The sequence below is a fragment of the Gopherus evgoodei genome, chromosome 1, assembly GCF_007399415.2.
Source record: "Gopherus evgoodei ecotype Sinaloan lineage chromosome 1, rGopEvg1_v1.p, whole genome shotgun sequence".
Classification (NCBI taxonomy): domain Eukaryota; kingdom Metazoa; phylum Chordata; order Testudines; family Testudinidae; genus Gopherus; species Gopherus evgoodei.
This window is the reverse complement of record NC_044322.1, coordinates 10,975,523-10,993,733: the sequence shown is the minus strand read 5'-3', so window position 1 is coordinate 10,993,733 and position 18,211 is coordinate 10,975,523. Positions and strand designations below refer to the sequence as shown.

Sequence of the window (18,211 nt, the reverse complement as noted above, 5' to 3'; positions counted from 1 at the left end):
TGCGGCTCACTCCCTAGGGGCTCAGCCCTGCTCCTCTTGCCCCCAGTCCCTCATTAGGCCTGGGTGCACGGAAAGCATGCAGCATATCTTTGTACTGTGTTAATGACTCCCGAACTGGTGGGGGCTATGCCTAATTGCTGCCACTGTCTCTTTCTTTGCTGGGCAATTAGATGACAATTAACTTGGAATAGCCCAGAGGGGTCAGAGTAGAGAAGGAGGGAGGAGAGACCTTTAGGTTTCAGTTCTGTGCAAAGCCGGTTAATTTTTCTTTTCAGCTGCCTATAAACAAACCTAGTAGAGAAAAGAGTTTCTTCCCCAGATCCCCTCCCCCAAAAAATCAGTTATGATTTTAATGGATCCAGAAGCAAAATAATTCTGTAATCAAAAAGACAAGTTTCCTGCTTTCCCTTCCACAAAGATCTATTTCCAACCCAGGTAACTTATTATTTATTATCTGTAGTAACTATGTTCTCATGTTTGAATGATACACTGTAGTGGTGTCGGAGTTCTTTGGAAATCCCTCAGCTCTTTTGCGGTGTTGGGAGTGAATGGTAGACCCTCGGTTAATTACTTTTACCTTACTTCACGTGCCCATCTTTTGGTCATCAATTTTTGAAGTTAAATTAGATTTTCAAAACCCAGCTTTAAAATGATGTTCATGCCGACAATTGCAATTTAATTGTCTAAACGGGGAAATCGATGCCTTGAAATTATGGGATCTAATTTTAAAATTGTATTAAAAATGTGGCATTATAAAAGGGAAATATTGTAAAAGGTTTATCCAGCATCCCCATTATTGTTACCCAGGATTCTGCTTCAAGCAGTAACACAGGAGGGAGAGGGCAATGGACAGATTAGTGTTCAGTGGTACTTCAAACAAAAAGACATTTACTCTTAAATTATCTCGTTGGTGCCTAATTGACGATCTAATAGCATGTATCAAGTACATCAAAACTTCGCTGAATAAGCTTGTTGGCATTTCTAAGGGGGACACTGACCATTCCAAACAGTGATAAGTGGTGCCTGCGGGTGGTCGTGCAGGCATGACTGCGGCAGCTCATACTCCCTCTCTGTCTCAGCAGCAACGGCTGTTCAACCATTTAAAAAAAATTTGAGGGCGCTTTTTGGCGCCCTCAAATCTCGGTGCCCTAGGCAACCGCCTAGTCTGCCTAAATGGTTGCACTGGCCCTGGCTGTGTCTCTCTCTTTCCAGTCTTCCTTGCCTGTTCTTTATATTCTGCCTTCCCACCCACCCACACAAAACAATACTCACTAAAAACTTGTGGGCTGGTTCACCTTTTGTCTTAGGGAGCCTGATGGCTTAGTTGAAGTTCTGTTAAGTGAAAGATGAGTTCACACCTATCAACCTCCGTCTCCTAAGAAGATTTCACCCTAGAGGTGCCTTATAGCTTAGCTGTGTAGCACAGACAAAGCCTTTTAGTGACATGGGTGTGTGGCTAAAAGTCGGGCATTGTAAACGCTGTTTGTTGGCACTTTTTCCAACAAAATACTTCCACCTCCTACAAGCCGGGTTCGCATTGTCAACAGGAGAGCGCTCCTGCTGACAATGAGCCGTTTACACTGCCACTTGCTGCGGCAAAACTTTTGTCTTTCGGGGCGGGGGGGCTTTTTAAAGCGCCTGTGAACATCAAAAGTTTTGTTGTTCAATTGGCAATATAGACAAAGCCTTATTCTCCTTCTCATACAGGAATAGCTGTACCAAGCATAAGGCACCTCGATACTGATATAACTGGATCTACATTGGGGAGGTTTACCTCTTTAATGATACTGGTTTAGTTAAAATGGGACAACTTTCTAGTGTGGACAAGGCCATACAGTGAGTGCTGTGAGCCATTGCCAAGAGGCAGCTCCTGGCCTTCAAAGTGGCCGGTGAAGGAAAATAAAGTGGATTTGTGGCCACACTCTCTCTTTTTGTTTTTTTGTTCTATGAGGTTTTTTTTATGTTTATAGATGTAGTCTGAAGGGTTCCTTCCCACCTCAAAAAGTGTGAGGATGTTTTGGTGGTTGCAGCTTTTCTTTTAGAGCCTCATGTCTACTTTACCTGTTTTTCCAGGAAGAAATACTATGGGGGACTGGAAAACTAGCAGGATTATGTTATCAGAGCTGCCCAGGAAGGCGAAGCCTGATTAAATGAAAGGGTTTTCTTCAAGAGTGTTTAACCTCTGCATTTGCTGTATTTTATTAACGCCTGTTTAACTCACATGCCTAACCAACAGTTGGAAGAAAATCTCTTTCTGTTAAGGATGAATAAACTCCCACAGCTATTAAGTAGGTCTTCCAAGCCAGGGAAGATGTGACATGACATTTATTACATGTCTAAGGATTTCCAGGATTAAAAAACTCCGGGAAAAATAATACTAAGAATTAATTCTAGGTTTTCTTTACAAAGCCTGAACATGTGAAAGAGAGGGCACAACACTGATATTTCCCTTTGCCAGATCAGCTTTAAGCAATGAAGCTGCCTTGCTGATGCTGCCAGTGTATATGTGTGTGTGTGTGTGTGTGTGTGCGTGCGTGCGTGCGTGCGTGCGTGCGTGCGTGCGTGCGCGCGCGCGCGCATGACTGGCCAAGATTTTGTCTTTTCTGTATGAAGAGGGATTAATTAGAGTGGCCTGAGAATTGGCTCAGGGCCTTGGGTCTCTGAAGCTGCAGGGAGACAAGCAGTGCTTTGCAGTACATGTGCCTAAAACCAGGGCTGTTAAGCCACATGTTAACCCTCCAGAACAATGGAAAATACTAAACTCTCAGGATTGTCCAGTTCTGAAGAGTTTGAGGAGACCTATAGGAGGCACTGTGACAGAGAGGAGGAAGAATATATGGCTGGTTAGGGGAAGGGGCTTCGTTGGGACTCTTAGCCAGAGCCAGTCCTGCCCTGCCTCCCCTGGCCAGGAATTCTCTTTTCTACCTGCTCGTATAATATACTCCCCTCCTGGGTGCCTGTCCATGGCAAAAGAAGCAACAGAGGCAGCGTGGGTGAGTGCAGCATCCAGGTACAGAAGAGACTTGGTACAGCAATGTAGGGTCCAGTTCTGTCTTTGGGTCTTGGTCAAGAGGAAATGTGTGAGAGAACTAAAACAGTCCTCTGGCAAAGAACATGTGTTCCCAGAAAGCTGTATTCCTGACGGTATGGTCCTGTTCTTTCATCCAGAGATCTCCAGGGCAATTAATTCATCCAGCCTTTCAACACATCAGTGCTGAGGGGTAGTTTAATATATTATGCTTGACAGACAAACTGATGCCCAGGGAAATTAAATGACTTGCCCAAGGACACACAGGAAGTCACTGGCAGAGCTGCTAGTAGGCCCCAGGAGTTCAAGCTCCTAATACTCTCTGTAATTAGTAGATAACATAGACAGGGATAGTTCTGTATATCTTAGTCTGACACCTTACCCTTGTAAATATCTTCATTGCCATAATTGTGTGCTTGGTGGAAAGCAGTACATGATATTTTGCAGTAAACCAAGCTTGTTTCCCTACCTGGGTCTGGTCTACTTCTGAACCAACCTATATCAATGTGCTGATCAATGAAGAGCGAGATCTAATAGATTTCATAGCTGGGAAGGCCAGAAGCGACCATAATGATCATCTACTTTGACCACCTGCATAATACTGGTTATAGAATTCCCATGGGGAGAGGGATAGCTCAGTGGTTTGAGCATTGGCCAGCTAAATCCAGGGTTGTGACTTCAGTCCTTGAGGTGGCAATTTGGGGACTGAGTTGGGGATTGGTCCTACTTTGAGAAGGGGGTTGGACTAGATGACCTTCTGAGGTCCCTTCCAACCCTGATATTCTATGATTCCTGTGTCTAGCCCAGCCACTGGTGATTGAACTATAGAATATCCTTAGGAAAGGTATCCAGCCATGGCATAAAGACTCCAAGGGATGGAGGATTTACCATTTCACTTGGCAATCTTTTTCAATGGTTAATTGCCCCAACTGATGGGGGAGGGGAAACGTGTCTTATTTTGACTTTGAACTATGCTGACTTGAACTTCCATGGCCTTTGTCATGGAAAAAGCTGTGAGATTTCTGAGGGAAGTGTTTTTGGCCAAGGTTCCAAGTAAAGCCACCATATTGCCTATTTGTTCCCAATCATGTGATGCGCATGATTCCAGTAGGGAAGCAGATCAGCAAAGTTTCTGCCTTGATGTTCTACCTTGATGGCTTTTCCCATCAAAGAACTGATCACACTGAAGCTCTTGTTTGAGTGAAACAATTCTGTAGTGACTGGTAGCCAGCTCTAGTTGCACTGGTTGTTTGGAAGTGTTCTGTCATCTCCCTTAATGACTAATCTCGACCACAGCACCCTGGCCTTCTCCTAACTTATTCTGAATCACTGCAGCAAACTTTCTTCTTTCCACCAGCCCCCTCTAGCTGAGCAAAGCATCACACACCAAAGCACTTACTGTCTTTGCAAAGATTCTCTCCATCTGTCCACTTCAGTGTAATTTTTCCAGACATCCAGTGTTGTCAGAGATGTTGTCAGATGCTATCGGTGTGGTGCTCTGCTCTCTCCTTGTTGGTATCACTCGGCCGCATGCGTGTGTTCCCTCTGTTTGCTGCCCCAGCTCTGCGCAGATAGCTGACACAGCAGACCCGAAGAGAACCCCCAATGACCACAGAGTCTAGTGAGGTTCGAAGTCACGTCGGCTAGGTTTACTGCGATCTTGGACACAATGGCAGTTCCCCGTAGATTACTTAGTCTACCGGGCATACTATGAGAAAGTGCCTCTTGGCAATGGACCTGGCTCAGTCAGTGGCGGGACTTTCCACTGCCCCCTCAGCCAGACCACGACACCACCCCAGGGATACATTCTTATACGCAGGTACAAACAAATTACACATCACTCCTGACGTACTGAGGTGCAACCCCTTTACGCAGTAAGGTGCAACCCCTCTACGTAGTAAGGTGCCGCCTCTCACCTTGTACATGTTGGTTCGATCACAACAACTCTATCCATCATTTTACCCTTTTGCCCCTGTCATTGGGATGGGTCGGCCTGTTCTTTCTTATCTGTGGAATGTTTCAGTATAAGGTGTTCTGGTGCCGTATTTATACTTCAATATGCTAGGTGACTATATGTTTATGCATCATCAATCCTTTCCTAGCCAGCATCTGTGAACCGAGCTGGCTTCCAGCTCACAGCTTGACTTTGCTTTTTAGCTAAGTCTTGACCATTACTTTAGTTCAGGCCTCAGGCCTCATACTGGGCCTTTATCAGGGCCTTCCTCACTACATCCAGCATCAGTTAATTCAACAGCCATCCATTTCCCAGAACAATTTTCTCCTCTGCCTTGCCCCGCTCCGAAAGTTGGATAGAGATGGTCTAATTGCAGTATAATTCCAGATTTGAGTAGAAGAAAAAAGGTCTTAGTGGTGCTAAAGGGAGCAGCTCATATTTTCCTATATCCAGTACAAACCTGATCAACCAAAGGGTTTTGGAGATGTAACCACATGCTAACACAGTGTGGCTATTTGCCCTCCTCTGGTGGCTACACCACATGGAAACGTTTATGGTTCTTCTGCTGCATCTAAGATGGTGGACTAAGTTCAAGCAGTGCTCAGGTTTATGGATCCGCTACGTTACTGAGACAACGGGAATCTCCAGAAGCTTGTGGGTTTGGATGAGTGGGTATGCAGAGGACAGTGAACATTTGCTACCAGGGAGCATGACCAACTTTTGGTTAATAGGGAGCTGTGGTCAGACAGATTAGGGCTAATTAGCGTCATAGCCTGGATAGGACAGCTTATGGATGTATTATGCACATTCCCTCACAAACTCTGGTTCAGGGTGATGTGCACAGGGATAGAAGGGGGTGTCTTTAAGCAGCTTGGGACTGCCATAACGTAAGACTGCCCCCCATTCACCTTAAATTATTCCTAGGGGCGTGAAAGGTGGCATAAAAGCATCCTGGTCTCCTCACCTGCTAGGCTGTGAGTTCTGTGCTCCACCACTTAAAAGACCTGCATAGAATCTTTCACGTTTGGGAACTATCCTGTAATAAAAGGAAAATATTGCGCTGGCGTTATGGGCCACCATCAAGTGTTTTTAACTGGTTTTAGAATAGCCGATACAAATGTTTCACATCAAAATATATTCTTTCCTTGGGTTTCTATCATGCTGCTAGAGGTGCCCGCTTTCTGATAAGATGTTACTCATTTGTGTGGCAGAATGTTGCTTCCCTTTTTTGACCCAAGTGGTGAACCAATATTTGTGGCCTTGAGGTTTGTTTCCAGTAGGAGGAGAAATAGGTGTTAGGTATTTCTTTGATGCAATCCTGTGTTGTTACAAAGAATGTACACAAAGTCCTCTTTCCCTGAATGCAGTAAGACTCAACAGGAGACTGTTTCTTTGCTCACAATTTCAAGCCCCTTTCCAGCCTTCACTCTGCCCAAAAGCTCTGACGCTTTTTCCCACAAAAGTGTCTCTGGTTGTGTCTGTTGCTTCCTTGCCATCTTCTATGTGTGCTGCTATGGTGTTCCTGCTTCTCTCTCTCTCTCTCTCTCTCACACACACACACAGAGCTCAGATTCCTGACCAACTAGCCCTTGTTTTGGGTGGTAGCTCCTATTCTTTCAGCTCTCTACTGCATAAAGGAACGTAATTGCTTTTTACCTTTACCCTGGGTGAAGGGCTGCTGTTGTCATGCTCACCAGTTTCAAACAGGTTTCACCCAAACCCATCACAATAACGTATTGTTTAAATTTCTTCCCACTGGAAACTGATTGTATCCAGTCAAATCTACTGCATGGATAATGTGCCTCTAACCACCCTGGGGTTAAGCAATAGGACATAGGACCTCTAAATTCAGTAGAAGGGGAAAGAATAGTTCCATTCCTGTTATCCTAATTTCTTCATGCGGTTGGTATAGCACATAGATGGTTCCTCCTTGTGCAATATCAGATTTGGGAATTTTCATTCAAAGTGACTTTTCTATGCGATATAATTCTACATCTGCCTTCGCAGATCTCTGGTCCCGAGGACTGAAGTCACTGGGCAGTGTTTAACCATGTTATAATGTGATGGTTTTCCATTTGATTTCCCAGGTTCTAGCAGTGTGTTTGCTATCAGAAAGTCAGCAGTTGTATCTGCACTGGAGTCACAAGGTGGGATATTTGAGTCATTCCAGCAACTTTTGTATCCACAGTTTACAACAATTATGGTTAATGACAGGATGGTTCCCTACCCAAAGACCAAAACACATTTTCAGTCCAACATGACTAGTTTCTTCAAGGTTAAGGAATTTAAACAACAAAAACAAAAGGAAAGGCTTCAGGAGAGAGCACAAAGTATGCATCTCCCTTGTAACTGGCTGCAGTGACTCTGTAAACAAAATGGCTGACATCTCTACAGACAGAAAGTGAGAATTAGTGCTCTTACATCCAACTGATTTAGGAGTACATGTGGTGGGGAGCAGCATGAGGAAGTGCGTGCTGCTACTGATCATTTTTGTATCTGCTCCTGGGTAGACAGAGAATGTAATTCTCCAAGTCAGCCAATCCAACCCTAAAAATTCACTGGTAAAATCACCCAAAGACAGAAAAAAATCAGGATGGATTAGAGATGATATTAGCAACCCCTTATAATTTGAGTTTATGACATTGTGATGCCTTGAGCCAGCTAATAGCAGGCATGTCTACACTGGAATGTAAGCCCAGAGTTAGTAGAACTGGGGTTAGCTGACCCCGGGTTTGTTAACCTAGGGCTTGAGAATCTACACTTATTTGTAACTCCAGGTAAGGAATTGTTGAACCCTGGGTTCCAGCCTGGGGTTCCAGCATGTACACATTATGCAGGCCCAAGTCCAATCACCCATAACCCAGACTTCCTAGTGCCATCCCCAAATGTGACTTTCTTTATAGTACAGCATGGGAAAACGTGACTATCCACCAAACCTGACTGTCTGGAGAACAAAGAAAGTTGCCCCATGGGATTATGGGATCCTTTTGGCAGATTCCCAGAGCAAACTCCCAGTGGGGCTGTGTCTAGGCTGCAAAGCAATAGGGCTTGAACCCTGGCTACCAGTTTGAGTCAGGCTCGGACCCTCCACCCCCGTGGAGTCCTGGAACCTTGGGTCTAAACTCTGGGTTACTGTGATTGGTTTGTATACAGAAAGGGGGTTAGGCTTGAGCTTGAGTCCGAAGCCTGCATTTACATTGCAGCACTGACATGCCTTAGGTCCATCTAGCCCAGTATTCTGTCTTCCACAATAGCCAATGCCAGGTGCTTCAGAACGAATGAACAGAACAGGCCAAATATCAATTGATCCATCCCCTACCATCCAGTCCCAGCATCTGGCAGTCAGAGCCTTAGGCACACCCAGAACTTGGGGTAGCATCACTGACCAAAGAGACTACAGATCTGTCACTCAGTGTTTCTCCTTAGAGGTCTTTTTGCCTCTAAGAGTATGTCTACACTGAATTGTAAACTCAGGTCTGTGGACTTGGTGTTTCCAAGCTATGCTTGAGCGTCCACACTGCATTGTAAACCTGGGTTTATGATTGCTGGACTTGGGGGTCTGAGGCCATGCTAACGTCCGTACTGCACAATGCAGACCTTCTGACTCTGCTGCTTGAGCTGTGTCCACACTGAAAAATGACAGGGCTTGGATCCCAGGTGCAGAGGGACTCAGGCTTGGACCCTTCCTCCCCCCGCTGAGTATTAGGACCTGGGTCCTGAGTGCTGGCTGACCTGAGTCAGAAAGATTTGTGTGTGAATGGTTGGGGTCCATTTGGGTTAAAAACTGAGTCTGAGGCCAGATTTACAATGTAGTGTAAACCTAACCTAATTCAGCTAGGTCAGTTCAGATGATCAAGCTCATAAAGATTACTGCCACAAAGAAAATACTCTATACCTATGGAATCCAAGTCATCTTTATAACCCACATGCAAGAGTAGCTAAGGGTCATATACTAAACAATATGAATTGCAATTGTCATACACTAATTCTGAAGCCAGACAATATCCTATTTGTCTCTGCAGATTGGAACTTTTTTGGTATTGGGCTTCTCCATAGCTGCCATCAGTGTATTTTCTAAACTGTGGAGAATTCGATGGAAAACTGTCCGCCTGTCATTTCAGGTAAGAGCATGGAAGCTCTACATTAAAAAAAAAAAAAGACAAAAAAAAGACAACTTGTTAACAAAAGCCTTGACTGGAAATAGATGGAAAATATGGAAACAGCTGAATGTTTTTCACATACAATTTTTCTGGCAGGCATGCGGTTCATCAAAGTAAAAATTTTGACTGCTTTTTTTAAAAAAAATCTGATTCAGGGAAATGGAGATAAAAAATTTTGTTTAGTTTCAGAATGTCAATCAGAAACTCCATTTTTCATTTTGAAATGCTGAATTGTTTCGATCAAAAATATTTTAAAAAATTGTTTCCATGTTTACAATTCAAACCTTTTAGAATTTTTTGTTATGTGATATTTTCTATTTCCACTTTCTGTTCTGATCTGGAATAGAAACTAATTCTGAAAAGTCAATATTTCCTGTGAAAGGAAAATAGCATTTACGAGCCAGCTCTAGAAAATATCTTCCATCAAATGTCCCTGAGGTCAGAAATAGGTTTGGATTAAACTTGTTCAGAAAAAATGAGCCAGCATCTGCTACCTATTTCTGGAATCAAACTTGAACTCAAATGTTATTAAAAAGTTTTTGTCATGTTTACGCAAGGATTCCTTCCACAATCTGTCAGGAGAGTTTGAAACTAGCACTGGAGACACCTCTACCTCTTCAGCTAAAGGATAAACTCCATTAGTTTTCATCCATATTACGCTGTTATTTTGTATATGGATTAGCCAGTAGAGGGATGCAGATGGCCAGTTCTAGGGCAGGCAAGCAGGGCCATCACCATGGGTGCCAACTTCCAGGGAACATAACCACACCGCTGTGCTGCTGGGCATTTTTGGCCAGCCTTTCTCTTCCCTTTTCCTCAACCAATTGGCTGACTGAGTTTTTCTTCTTCTTTTTTTTGGTTTTGTTATTTGTTTTGCTTGGCTTCTGGGCATGAGGAAGATGTTAAAAACATTGTCTACCATGGCTGGCAAAATGGCTAGGACTGCTTTGGTGCTTCTGTGGATGCAACATAGAACCATGTTACATGTGGATAATGTTTTTTCCCTACCATATACCTTGGTAATTTCAGGTTTCACTGTGGGTCAGATTGTCTTTTACTCTAGTTTTTTGCTGGAGTGACTCCCTTGACTTTAATGGAGTCATACCAGCATACAACTCCGTGGAGAATCTTGCCCAATATTTCCCATTGGGCCAAAACCCGGCATATTTCTTTCAGATTTCCATCCCACTTTTGCACATTTATGATGAATTCAGAGAAGCATCTGAGCTTTCCAGTGCTTGTTTAACCTTTATAGTCAAAGAAATCAATTACAATGGCTAGGGCTGTCCTTCAAAACTAATAATCTGATAACTCAGTTATTTGGTGTTAGTAAAGCATGAAGAATATTCCCAAGGTTACAAATTTGAAGCTGAAACAAACAAATAAATAGAAATACAGTTAGCTCTAAATACAATGGATCTAAACCCTTTAGCCTGAGATCAAGTGCTTTGTTTAAATAACTAAGAGTAAACATTGCTTATGAAGTACATTATTCATTTGTGGAACTGGGTGTTGCAGAATATTAGTGAGGCTAATAAAGTAGTCTCACGAGACTGGAAAAAGGATTAGACGCATATTGGAGTAATCAGATGCTGCAGTTATACTAGCTAGTATGATAGTACAGTTGGATACTAAACATTACCATTCATGTTTAATAGTGGTCTGATCTGCATAATTGGTGATGCTCATAATGTAGTGTTGAAACTGACTCTAGCTGGAATGGCCTGACTGCCTGGTGGAAGACACTCAAGTACTACGGTGATGAGGGGCCATGTAAGAACCGAGATTGATAGAAGACGTTGAGTTCAGGATGGTGCACTCAGCCCCCCGGGGGAAAAGAGTGCCTTACACTGCTATCCTGCATCCTCTTTGGCTGACTCAGGAGCAGGCTTGATGGACTCTTGAGGATCACATGAGTATACTTCAGCTGACCTGCCACAAAGTTCTCAAAGGATCCAAGCCAAGTGTAAAATTTGAGGGGAAACTGCCTGTACCTCTAACAGTATCCCTTATGTGTGGTGCACTAGCTCGACTATGTCAGTATTGGGAGAGCTGTTTGTTTCCATAAATTGGCTTTTCAGAGCAAACCTCTTGTCTCCCTTCCAGGTCACAGCTCCCTATCTCCACATAGGTGCAATAGCAGCCATGGTCCTTCTGTCTTGGCCAGTGGCTTTGCATGCCTTCCGAACAAATAAAAAAGGTACAGTAGTTCTGCTTCATGCTCTACATGTGCAGCCTCCACCTGGAACCCCTGTGCTCTGCTTTATGCAAATGGGAGAGATGGGGATATAGGCCAAGACTTTCAAAAATAGGTAACAATTTTGTGTGCCTCAATTTTTGTGTGCCTTGAGACACCTTAAAACAGCCTGATTTTCAGAGTGCCCATAGCTCTTACATCAGTCTGTCCATATACTCAGTATCAAGGGGTGGACCCTTCCAGCTAGCACACAATGCACCAATGCTTGTTTGTCCAGTGTTGCTTCCTCCCTTCCTTGCTTGAGGTTATGGCAAAGAACTTTTGTCTGAGGGAGAAAATGAATGACAAGGAGCCCCAGCTCCTCACTCGTCCTTTCTGCCGACACCTGCATCCTTGCTACATGGAGTTTCTAAGTAGCCTAAGACACTGAGCCATCTGGACCAATCAGAGCCCCACTGATTTTACTGCGGCCCTGCACTTCGTGGGGAGGGAGGGATAGCTGTACCAGGGCTTAATGGGAGGGATTGTTATAGGATCCCCTTGTTGCAACTATGTACAAATATGCAATAGCAGTGGGAAATGAGACACGGGTCATCTCTGCCCCATCTGTGCTTGCTGAGATGTGTCTTCTGGAGGCTTCCTTAGGCAGTGGTCAGGCTAGAGTTCATGGCAGCACTAGTGCCAGGTATGGCAGCTCAGGCAGCCCACCTCTCCTCTTCTCCAGGGATATCCTAGGGAGACCTTACTGAACTGAGTTTAAGTATCTTTGGTGTCCATTGCACATAATGAATGAATTATTGATTATTGTGGGCCAGGATTGTATGTAACTTCTTGAGGGAGGAGGTGTGTCAGATGTGAGACCTGGGGGTTCAAACAACTGTACTGGATATGCCAGACAAGACTGGACCCTTGGAACAAAATGGGTTAAGTGGTTTTTCCTGGGGAATACCTAGGAGGAGGTGAACGCAAATTCCCCACCTCCTGTTAGGAAGCGCTCCCCCTTCCTTTTGAAACTGTGCCCTGAGGAGTGAGCCATTATCTGCTGATCACCTGTTAAAACTTGAGGCCAACGTCAAAGGCCCATGCTTTACAAAGGAAAGACTGAATTATTCACAGGGGTGCTACTTCTGAGCTAAGGCTGTTACCAACTCAAAACCTTACAAAAAATCCTTTGTGGGGTTTGAAGGACTGACTCCTGCCAGAGCCCATGGCTGGGGTTGGGGTGATCTCTGCTAAGCTTATTAGCATGCACGTTGGTTCTTGTATTGTTTTTAATGTTTTCTCTGCAATGCTTTCACCTTAAGAATAAATGTTCTTGCTTGTAAAGAGCTGCATGGTAACGTGTTGGCAATTACAGCTGTTCATAGGCTCTGGAGAGAAAGCTAAGCAGACATTGGCCTATTTAGGCAATCTGGCTTGCTGAGAATATCACACTGTAGAGAGGGAACTGTGCAGCCTGGAAACTCTGGTCAGGAGAGAGGTCTCCACCCAAAAAAAGTGATGGCTGAGGAGTCAGGAGACTAAGAGTGGGTGCCGTTGGTGGACTATGGAGGGGGAATACATGTGTGGTTGCCCTGAAAAACGACATTCATGGCAGCTCAGGTAGTCCATTTCTCCCCCACATCCATCCTTCTTCAGGGACACACAAAGAGCAGCACCTTAAAACATGCTTTTTCCTCAAAGCCTGTTAGAAATTCCACAGATTTGAGCGAGGGGTGTCCAGCATGTCTGATCTGTATTGTCTCCAGAGGATCGATACCTTGGAGGCTGGGCTGTGTCTCTAGCTTGGACTGATGGCACTGAACACATGACAGACTCAGAAAATAACAGCCTCGCTGTTTCTTGGGGCCTGAGGAGAACCTTGCTCCTTACATAAGAAACACTGTGACTGACATCATAAGAAAACAAACTGATCTGTTAGAAATTAGGTCATCCAGACTGTCCCCTGTGCCCAATACTTAGGATGCTGTAATATTTGCAGCTTCCCATGCCCTCCTTAACCCACAACAAAGGAATAATTGCATCTTTGAATTTTAAACCTGGCAGTAACAATGCTTTCTCCCTCTGCCATGGCTTTCTGCACTGTGACAAGCATTAAGATAATAATTGCCCCTTTGTTTTGCAAATCTTTCATGCCTGAGTGGATTTAGCACAAGCCCTGATGTTCTCAGGCATGTCTGGGAAGGGGGCTAGAGCTGTAAGCCTGGTGGGAAAGGCTGCCAATCCTCTTCCGTGTCTGGCTCTTGCTTGCAATCCTGTCTCAAGTGGGTTCTTCTGAAAGCCTATCCAGTCACTCCACATTCTAGAAGAGGCTTTCGGAAGAACTCACCTGAGATGGAGCAAGTGACTGTAGTCCCTGGTGTAGTCCTTAGTATGACAGGGAATGCACTAGTGCGATGCACCTCCTCTATTGGAATGTTCCAAGGACTGATGTGCAGCTCAGAGAAGTGTTGTCAAGGAGTGTAAGGGCAGGCCCAGATGTCAGTAACTCCTGAATATGAATCCTAGCCCTGGCACTCTCTCTCTCTCTCTCTGACTCACCTTCCTCTCCTGCAAAATGGTTACACTCATTTGCCTCCTTGCCAGAGATGTTGTGAGCATTACTCAGTGACAGTATCCAAAGCAAATGCAGATGTTGAACATTCACACTGGAGCCCTTGATCTTTGCAGCTCTCACTGGTGCTATTCAGTTTGACACCCACCCTCAGAGTAGATGTTAATTTGAATCTAAAATGCTGTACTCATACAGTATGTGCAAACTCCTGGTTCACCTCTCCCGACGCCACTTCTCTGCAATAAGAACCTCAGCTGATGGGAGACCATATGTGTCATAACTATAAAGGGAAGGGAACGGCCCTCCTGTGTACTATATTATAAAATCCCTCCTGGCCAGAGACACCAAAATCCTTTTACCTGTAAAGGGTTAAGAATCTCAGATAACCTGGCTGATACCTGACCCAAAGGACCAGTAAGGGGACAAGATACTTTCAAATCTTGGTGGGGGGAAGGCTTTTGTTTGTGCTCTTTGATTTGGGGGTTGTTCACTCTTGGGACTAAGAGGGACCAGACATCAATCCAGGCTCTCCAAATCTTTCTGAACCAGTCTCTCATATTTCAGACTTGTAAGTAAGAGCCAGGCAAGGTGTGTTAGTTTTATCTTTGTTTTCTCAACTTGTAAATGTTCCTTTTTGCTAAGAGGATTTACCTCTGTTTGCTGTAACTTTGAACCTAAGGCTAGAGGGGGTTCCTCTGGGCTCTTAGAATCTGATTACCCCATAAAGTTATTTTCCATCCTGATTTTACAGAGATGATTTTTACCTTTCTTTCTTTAATTAAAAGCCTTCTTTTTTAAGAACCTGATTGATTTTTCCTTGTTTTAAGATCCAAGGGGGTTGGATCTGCACTCACCAGGAATTGGTGGGGGGAAAAGAGGGGGAATGGTTAATTTCTCCTTGTTTGAAGATCCAGGGGTTTGGCTCTGTGTTCAGCAGGAACTTGGTGGAGAAATCTCTCAAGGCTACTCTGAAAGGGAGATAATCTAGGGGGAAGGTAGACAGAGTTTCCCAAAGAACTCTTAAATGATTTGGGTGGTGGCAGTAAAACTAGATCTAAGCTAGTAATTAAGCTTAGAGGTTCTCATGCAGGTCCCTACATCTGTACCCTGGAGTTCAGAGTGGGGAAGGAACCTTGACAATGTGGAACACAGACACGGTTGGCTTGAATGTAGCTTCCACTGCACTGTAGGGATTTCAGTCAGTATGGTGCCTTTGTGGGAATCCTCACAGGGTACGTCCAAAGTGGTCTCACTGTGACAGCATGCCTGGGGTGGGGAATGGGATGCTCTCCAAGGAACTGTACCTAACGGGAAGCTTGGCTCATAGGCAATAACTTCTCAGAGGCGCTATTTTCTTATCTTTAGTGAAAATCCCCAAATAGTTGCACACTGAGGTGCTCAGGTGCCATGGTGATGGGCCACATCTAGATGTATGGATAGGCAGACTTCTGAATGACACAGTGTGAGGAAAACCATGGAGCTGAGATCCATAGCAGGCCAATCTACCTAGGTAAAAAGGACTCCTGCTGTGGAAAACCATTGTTAAGGAGCTGAATTAAAAGGGATGTGATTCGCTCTCTAGGGTGCACAAAGAGTGCTGCATCATCCTGCTTTTGAGCATAAATGACACTTTTAAATGCCTCTTAGCATATCATCCATCTAACAATCAATAATATTTCGCCTTTATTGCAAACAGCATTGACCTTCTCAGGCTCTTTCCTGGGAAGCTGAGTAAATCTTATTACATCCATATTTACAGATAGTGAAACTGAGGCATAGACTGTGACTTCCTGAAGGTGCCACAGCAAGTTAGGAGACAAACCAAAAATATGGCCCAGCAGTGCTGGATCCCAGTTATCTGCTCTGACCACTAGACAGGCTGGCACAGGGCATAGTTTGGAGAGATGCATGGGGTACAGAAAAGGGGATTGACTGATGGGAAGGATTTAGTGATTCGGGACACCAGACTTGGCCCAAGAGGCAAACAGCTCTGATACAAGTCAAGCCCTGGGGCAAACTCATAAGTTATTAAATTAATTAACATTAGCCTTCCTCTTCTGCATTCTTTCAGTGATTCAGGCAATAATTATTGGTCCATACCTGGCTATCCTTGTCCTTCTTTTCTTGATACCTCTGGGGATGTACTCCCCCTGCATCAGAGAGGTGGGGACTCTGGGCCCCAAACCAGCCCTCATTGGACACAGAGGAGCACCAATGGTAGGTCTGGGGGAAGACGTTTGGTATCTTTCTTTCATGACCTGTATTGCAGATTCCCCACCCTCACCCCAAGAGCTATGCAGTCAGCCTCTGAGGGCACAAAGGGACTCTATTTTGTTTTGTTTTTGCATGCAGAAAAAGTCCTCATGATTTCATTACCAAGCACCATCAGTGCGCCAGAGCTTTCTGATGTTTCAGGTCAAAGAACACAGGCATTGTGGGTAGTGTGGAAGTGAGCGAAGGAGACAAGGGGAACAGTTCAGAGTGACTTTTGGGCAAAGTACTATCCCTGGATAGTTCACAGCATGAGAACGATGCAGAAGCTGGAACATAAGAATGTAAGAATATAAGAACAGCCATGCTGGGACAGACCAAAGGTCCATCTGGCCCAGTATCCTGTCTACTGACAGTGGCCAATACCAGGTGCCCCAGAGGGAGTAAACCTAACAGGTATTGATCAAGTGATCTCTCCCCTGCCATCCATCTCCACCCTCTGACAAACAGTTTAGGGACACCATTCCTTACTCATCCTGGCTAATAGCCATTAATGGACTTAACCTCCATGGAAGACCATCTAAGGTGATGATGAGAAGCTTAATACTTGTGTGGAAGAATCAGGGGTGGCTCTAGGCATTTTGCCACCTCAAGCATGGCAGGCAGGCTGAGTGCCTGCGGGAGGTCCATCGAAGCCGTGAGACCAGCAGACCCTCCACAGGCAAGCTGCTGAAGGCAGCCTGCCTGCCGCTCTTGTGGAGACCGGCAGAGTACCCCCAATGGCTTACCGCCCCAAGCACGTGCTTGGTGTGCTGGTGCCTGGAGCCGTCCCTGGGAAGAATTTAAGAAGCCAGTGAAGTAGGTGGAGGAAGGCAGAGATGTGGTGTGAAGATGATTTGGGTGGCTAAGTGGTAGGCCAGGGAGGTGCAGGTTATGGTAGTCAAGGCTTGAGATAACTAGAGGGCAAACTAGAGGGTTGTTGGAGCTGAGAGGAAGGAAGGCATTTACAAGAAGCGCCATGATTTGGTGAGAGCCTGGATTTGTGATGAAATAGCCGAAGTTGACCCCTAGGCTACAAGTCTGTATAATGGGAAAAGTGGGGATACTGTCAACAGCAACAGAGAAAGAGGAAGGGTTAGAGGTGCAGTCAAACTCTGCCTCGAATGTACTAATTTAAGGAGAAATGTAATGTGAACAAAGCCTCCTACTCTGTTATCGACTGACTGAAGAGCTTGATGGCTTGGGGCTTGCCCTGCCCTCCAGGAGATTTGTAAATGTTGCTGGATGCTCCTAGAATCCTGATGGGACCTAAAGACATGAAGCAAGTAAAACAGATTTTCAGCTGTTGCACAAAGTGACCTTTACTGGCTATCCCAGGGGGGCAGGGCAGCAGGGCTGGTTACCAAGAAACTGAAAGTATCCTTGGGAGTCATCTGGTGCCTGTCGAAACCAGCATTCCTTTATGTCATCTTCCTAGCTGGCTCCAGAAAATACGGAGATGTCATTTCAGAAGACCATCGAACACGGTGGGGATGGTCTTGAGACAGACGTCACAATTAGGTAAGGGGGAAGCACCGTGTCTCAGTATGAAACTTCCTCTGGCTAAGATTTCAAAGCCAATCCTTTGTCAACTAGCGTTTAACACAACTGCATGTCGGGCCTGTCACCGCTGTCACACTGGGACTCTGATATTGATTTATTATTTGTATTATGTAGTGCCTAAGAGCCTTTGTCATGGACCAGAAGCCTATTGTGATAGGTACTGTGCAAAAATAGAACAAAGAGATGGTCCCTGCCCTAAAGAGCTTACAATCTAAGCATAAGACAGCAGATGCAGAAAGATAGAGGAGTATAAGGAATAATTACTTTATCGTGCATCCGAGTATGTTCGACACATTACAGAAAACACATCTCTAACCTAACGATCTTACAAATCTCAGTGAGATTTGGATGAGGTGCAGAGAGCACAGCCAAGTTGCTTGCAATTATAAAGGCATGCGAGAGCATTGTATTAGTTACTGCCAGGATCTTGATATGCCATTCTGAGTTGGAATCATTGCCCTTATACTGTTGGGTAGGGTGATCGGCTTTTGGTGTTTATGTAGCA

General features: G+C 44.8%; 1 protein-coding gene across 4 annotated transcripts in view; it reads left to right on the top strand.

Moving 5' to 3' along the window:
• GDPD4 (glycerophosphodiester phosphodiesterase domain containing 4) overlaps nt 1–18,211 on the top strand; it is an 84,841-nt gene that overhangs the window by 51,172 nt on the left and 15,458 nt on the right. For all 4 annotated transcript variants that reach the window (XM_030557931.1, XM_030557941.1, XM_030557950.1 and 1 more), the window contains 5 exons: nt 7,070–7,129; nt 9,005–9,103; nt 11,249–11,342; nt 15,965–16,110; nt 17,582–17,664. In XM_030557931.1, the coding sequence (XP_030413791.1) occupies nt 7,070–7,129; nt 9,005–9,103; nt 11,249–11,342; nt 15,965–16,110; nt 17,582–17,664 (482 nt within the window). The remainder of the gene's footprint in view (nt 1–7,069; nt 7,130–9,004; nt 9,104–11,248; nt 11,343–15,964; nt 16,111–17,581; nt 17,665–18,211) is intronic.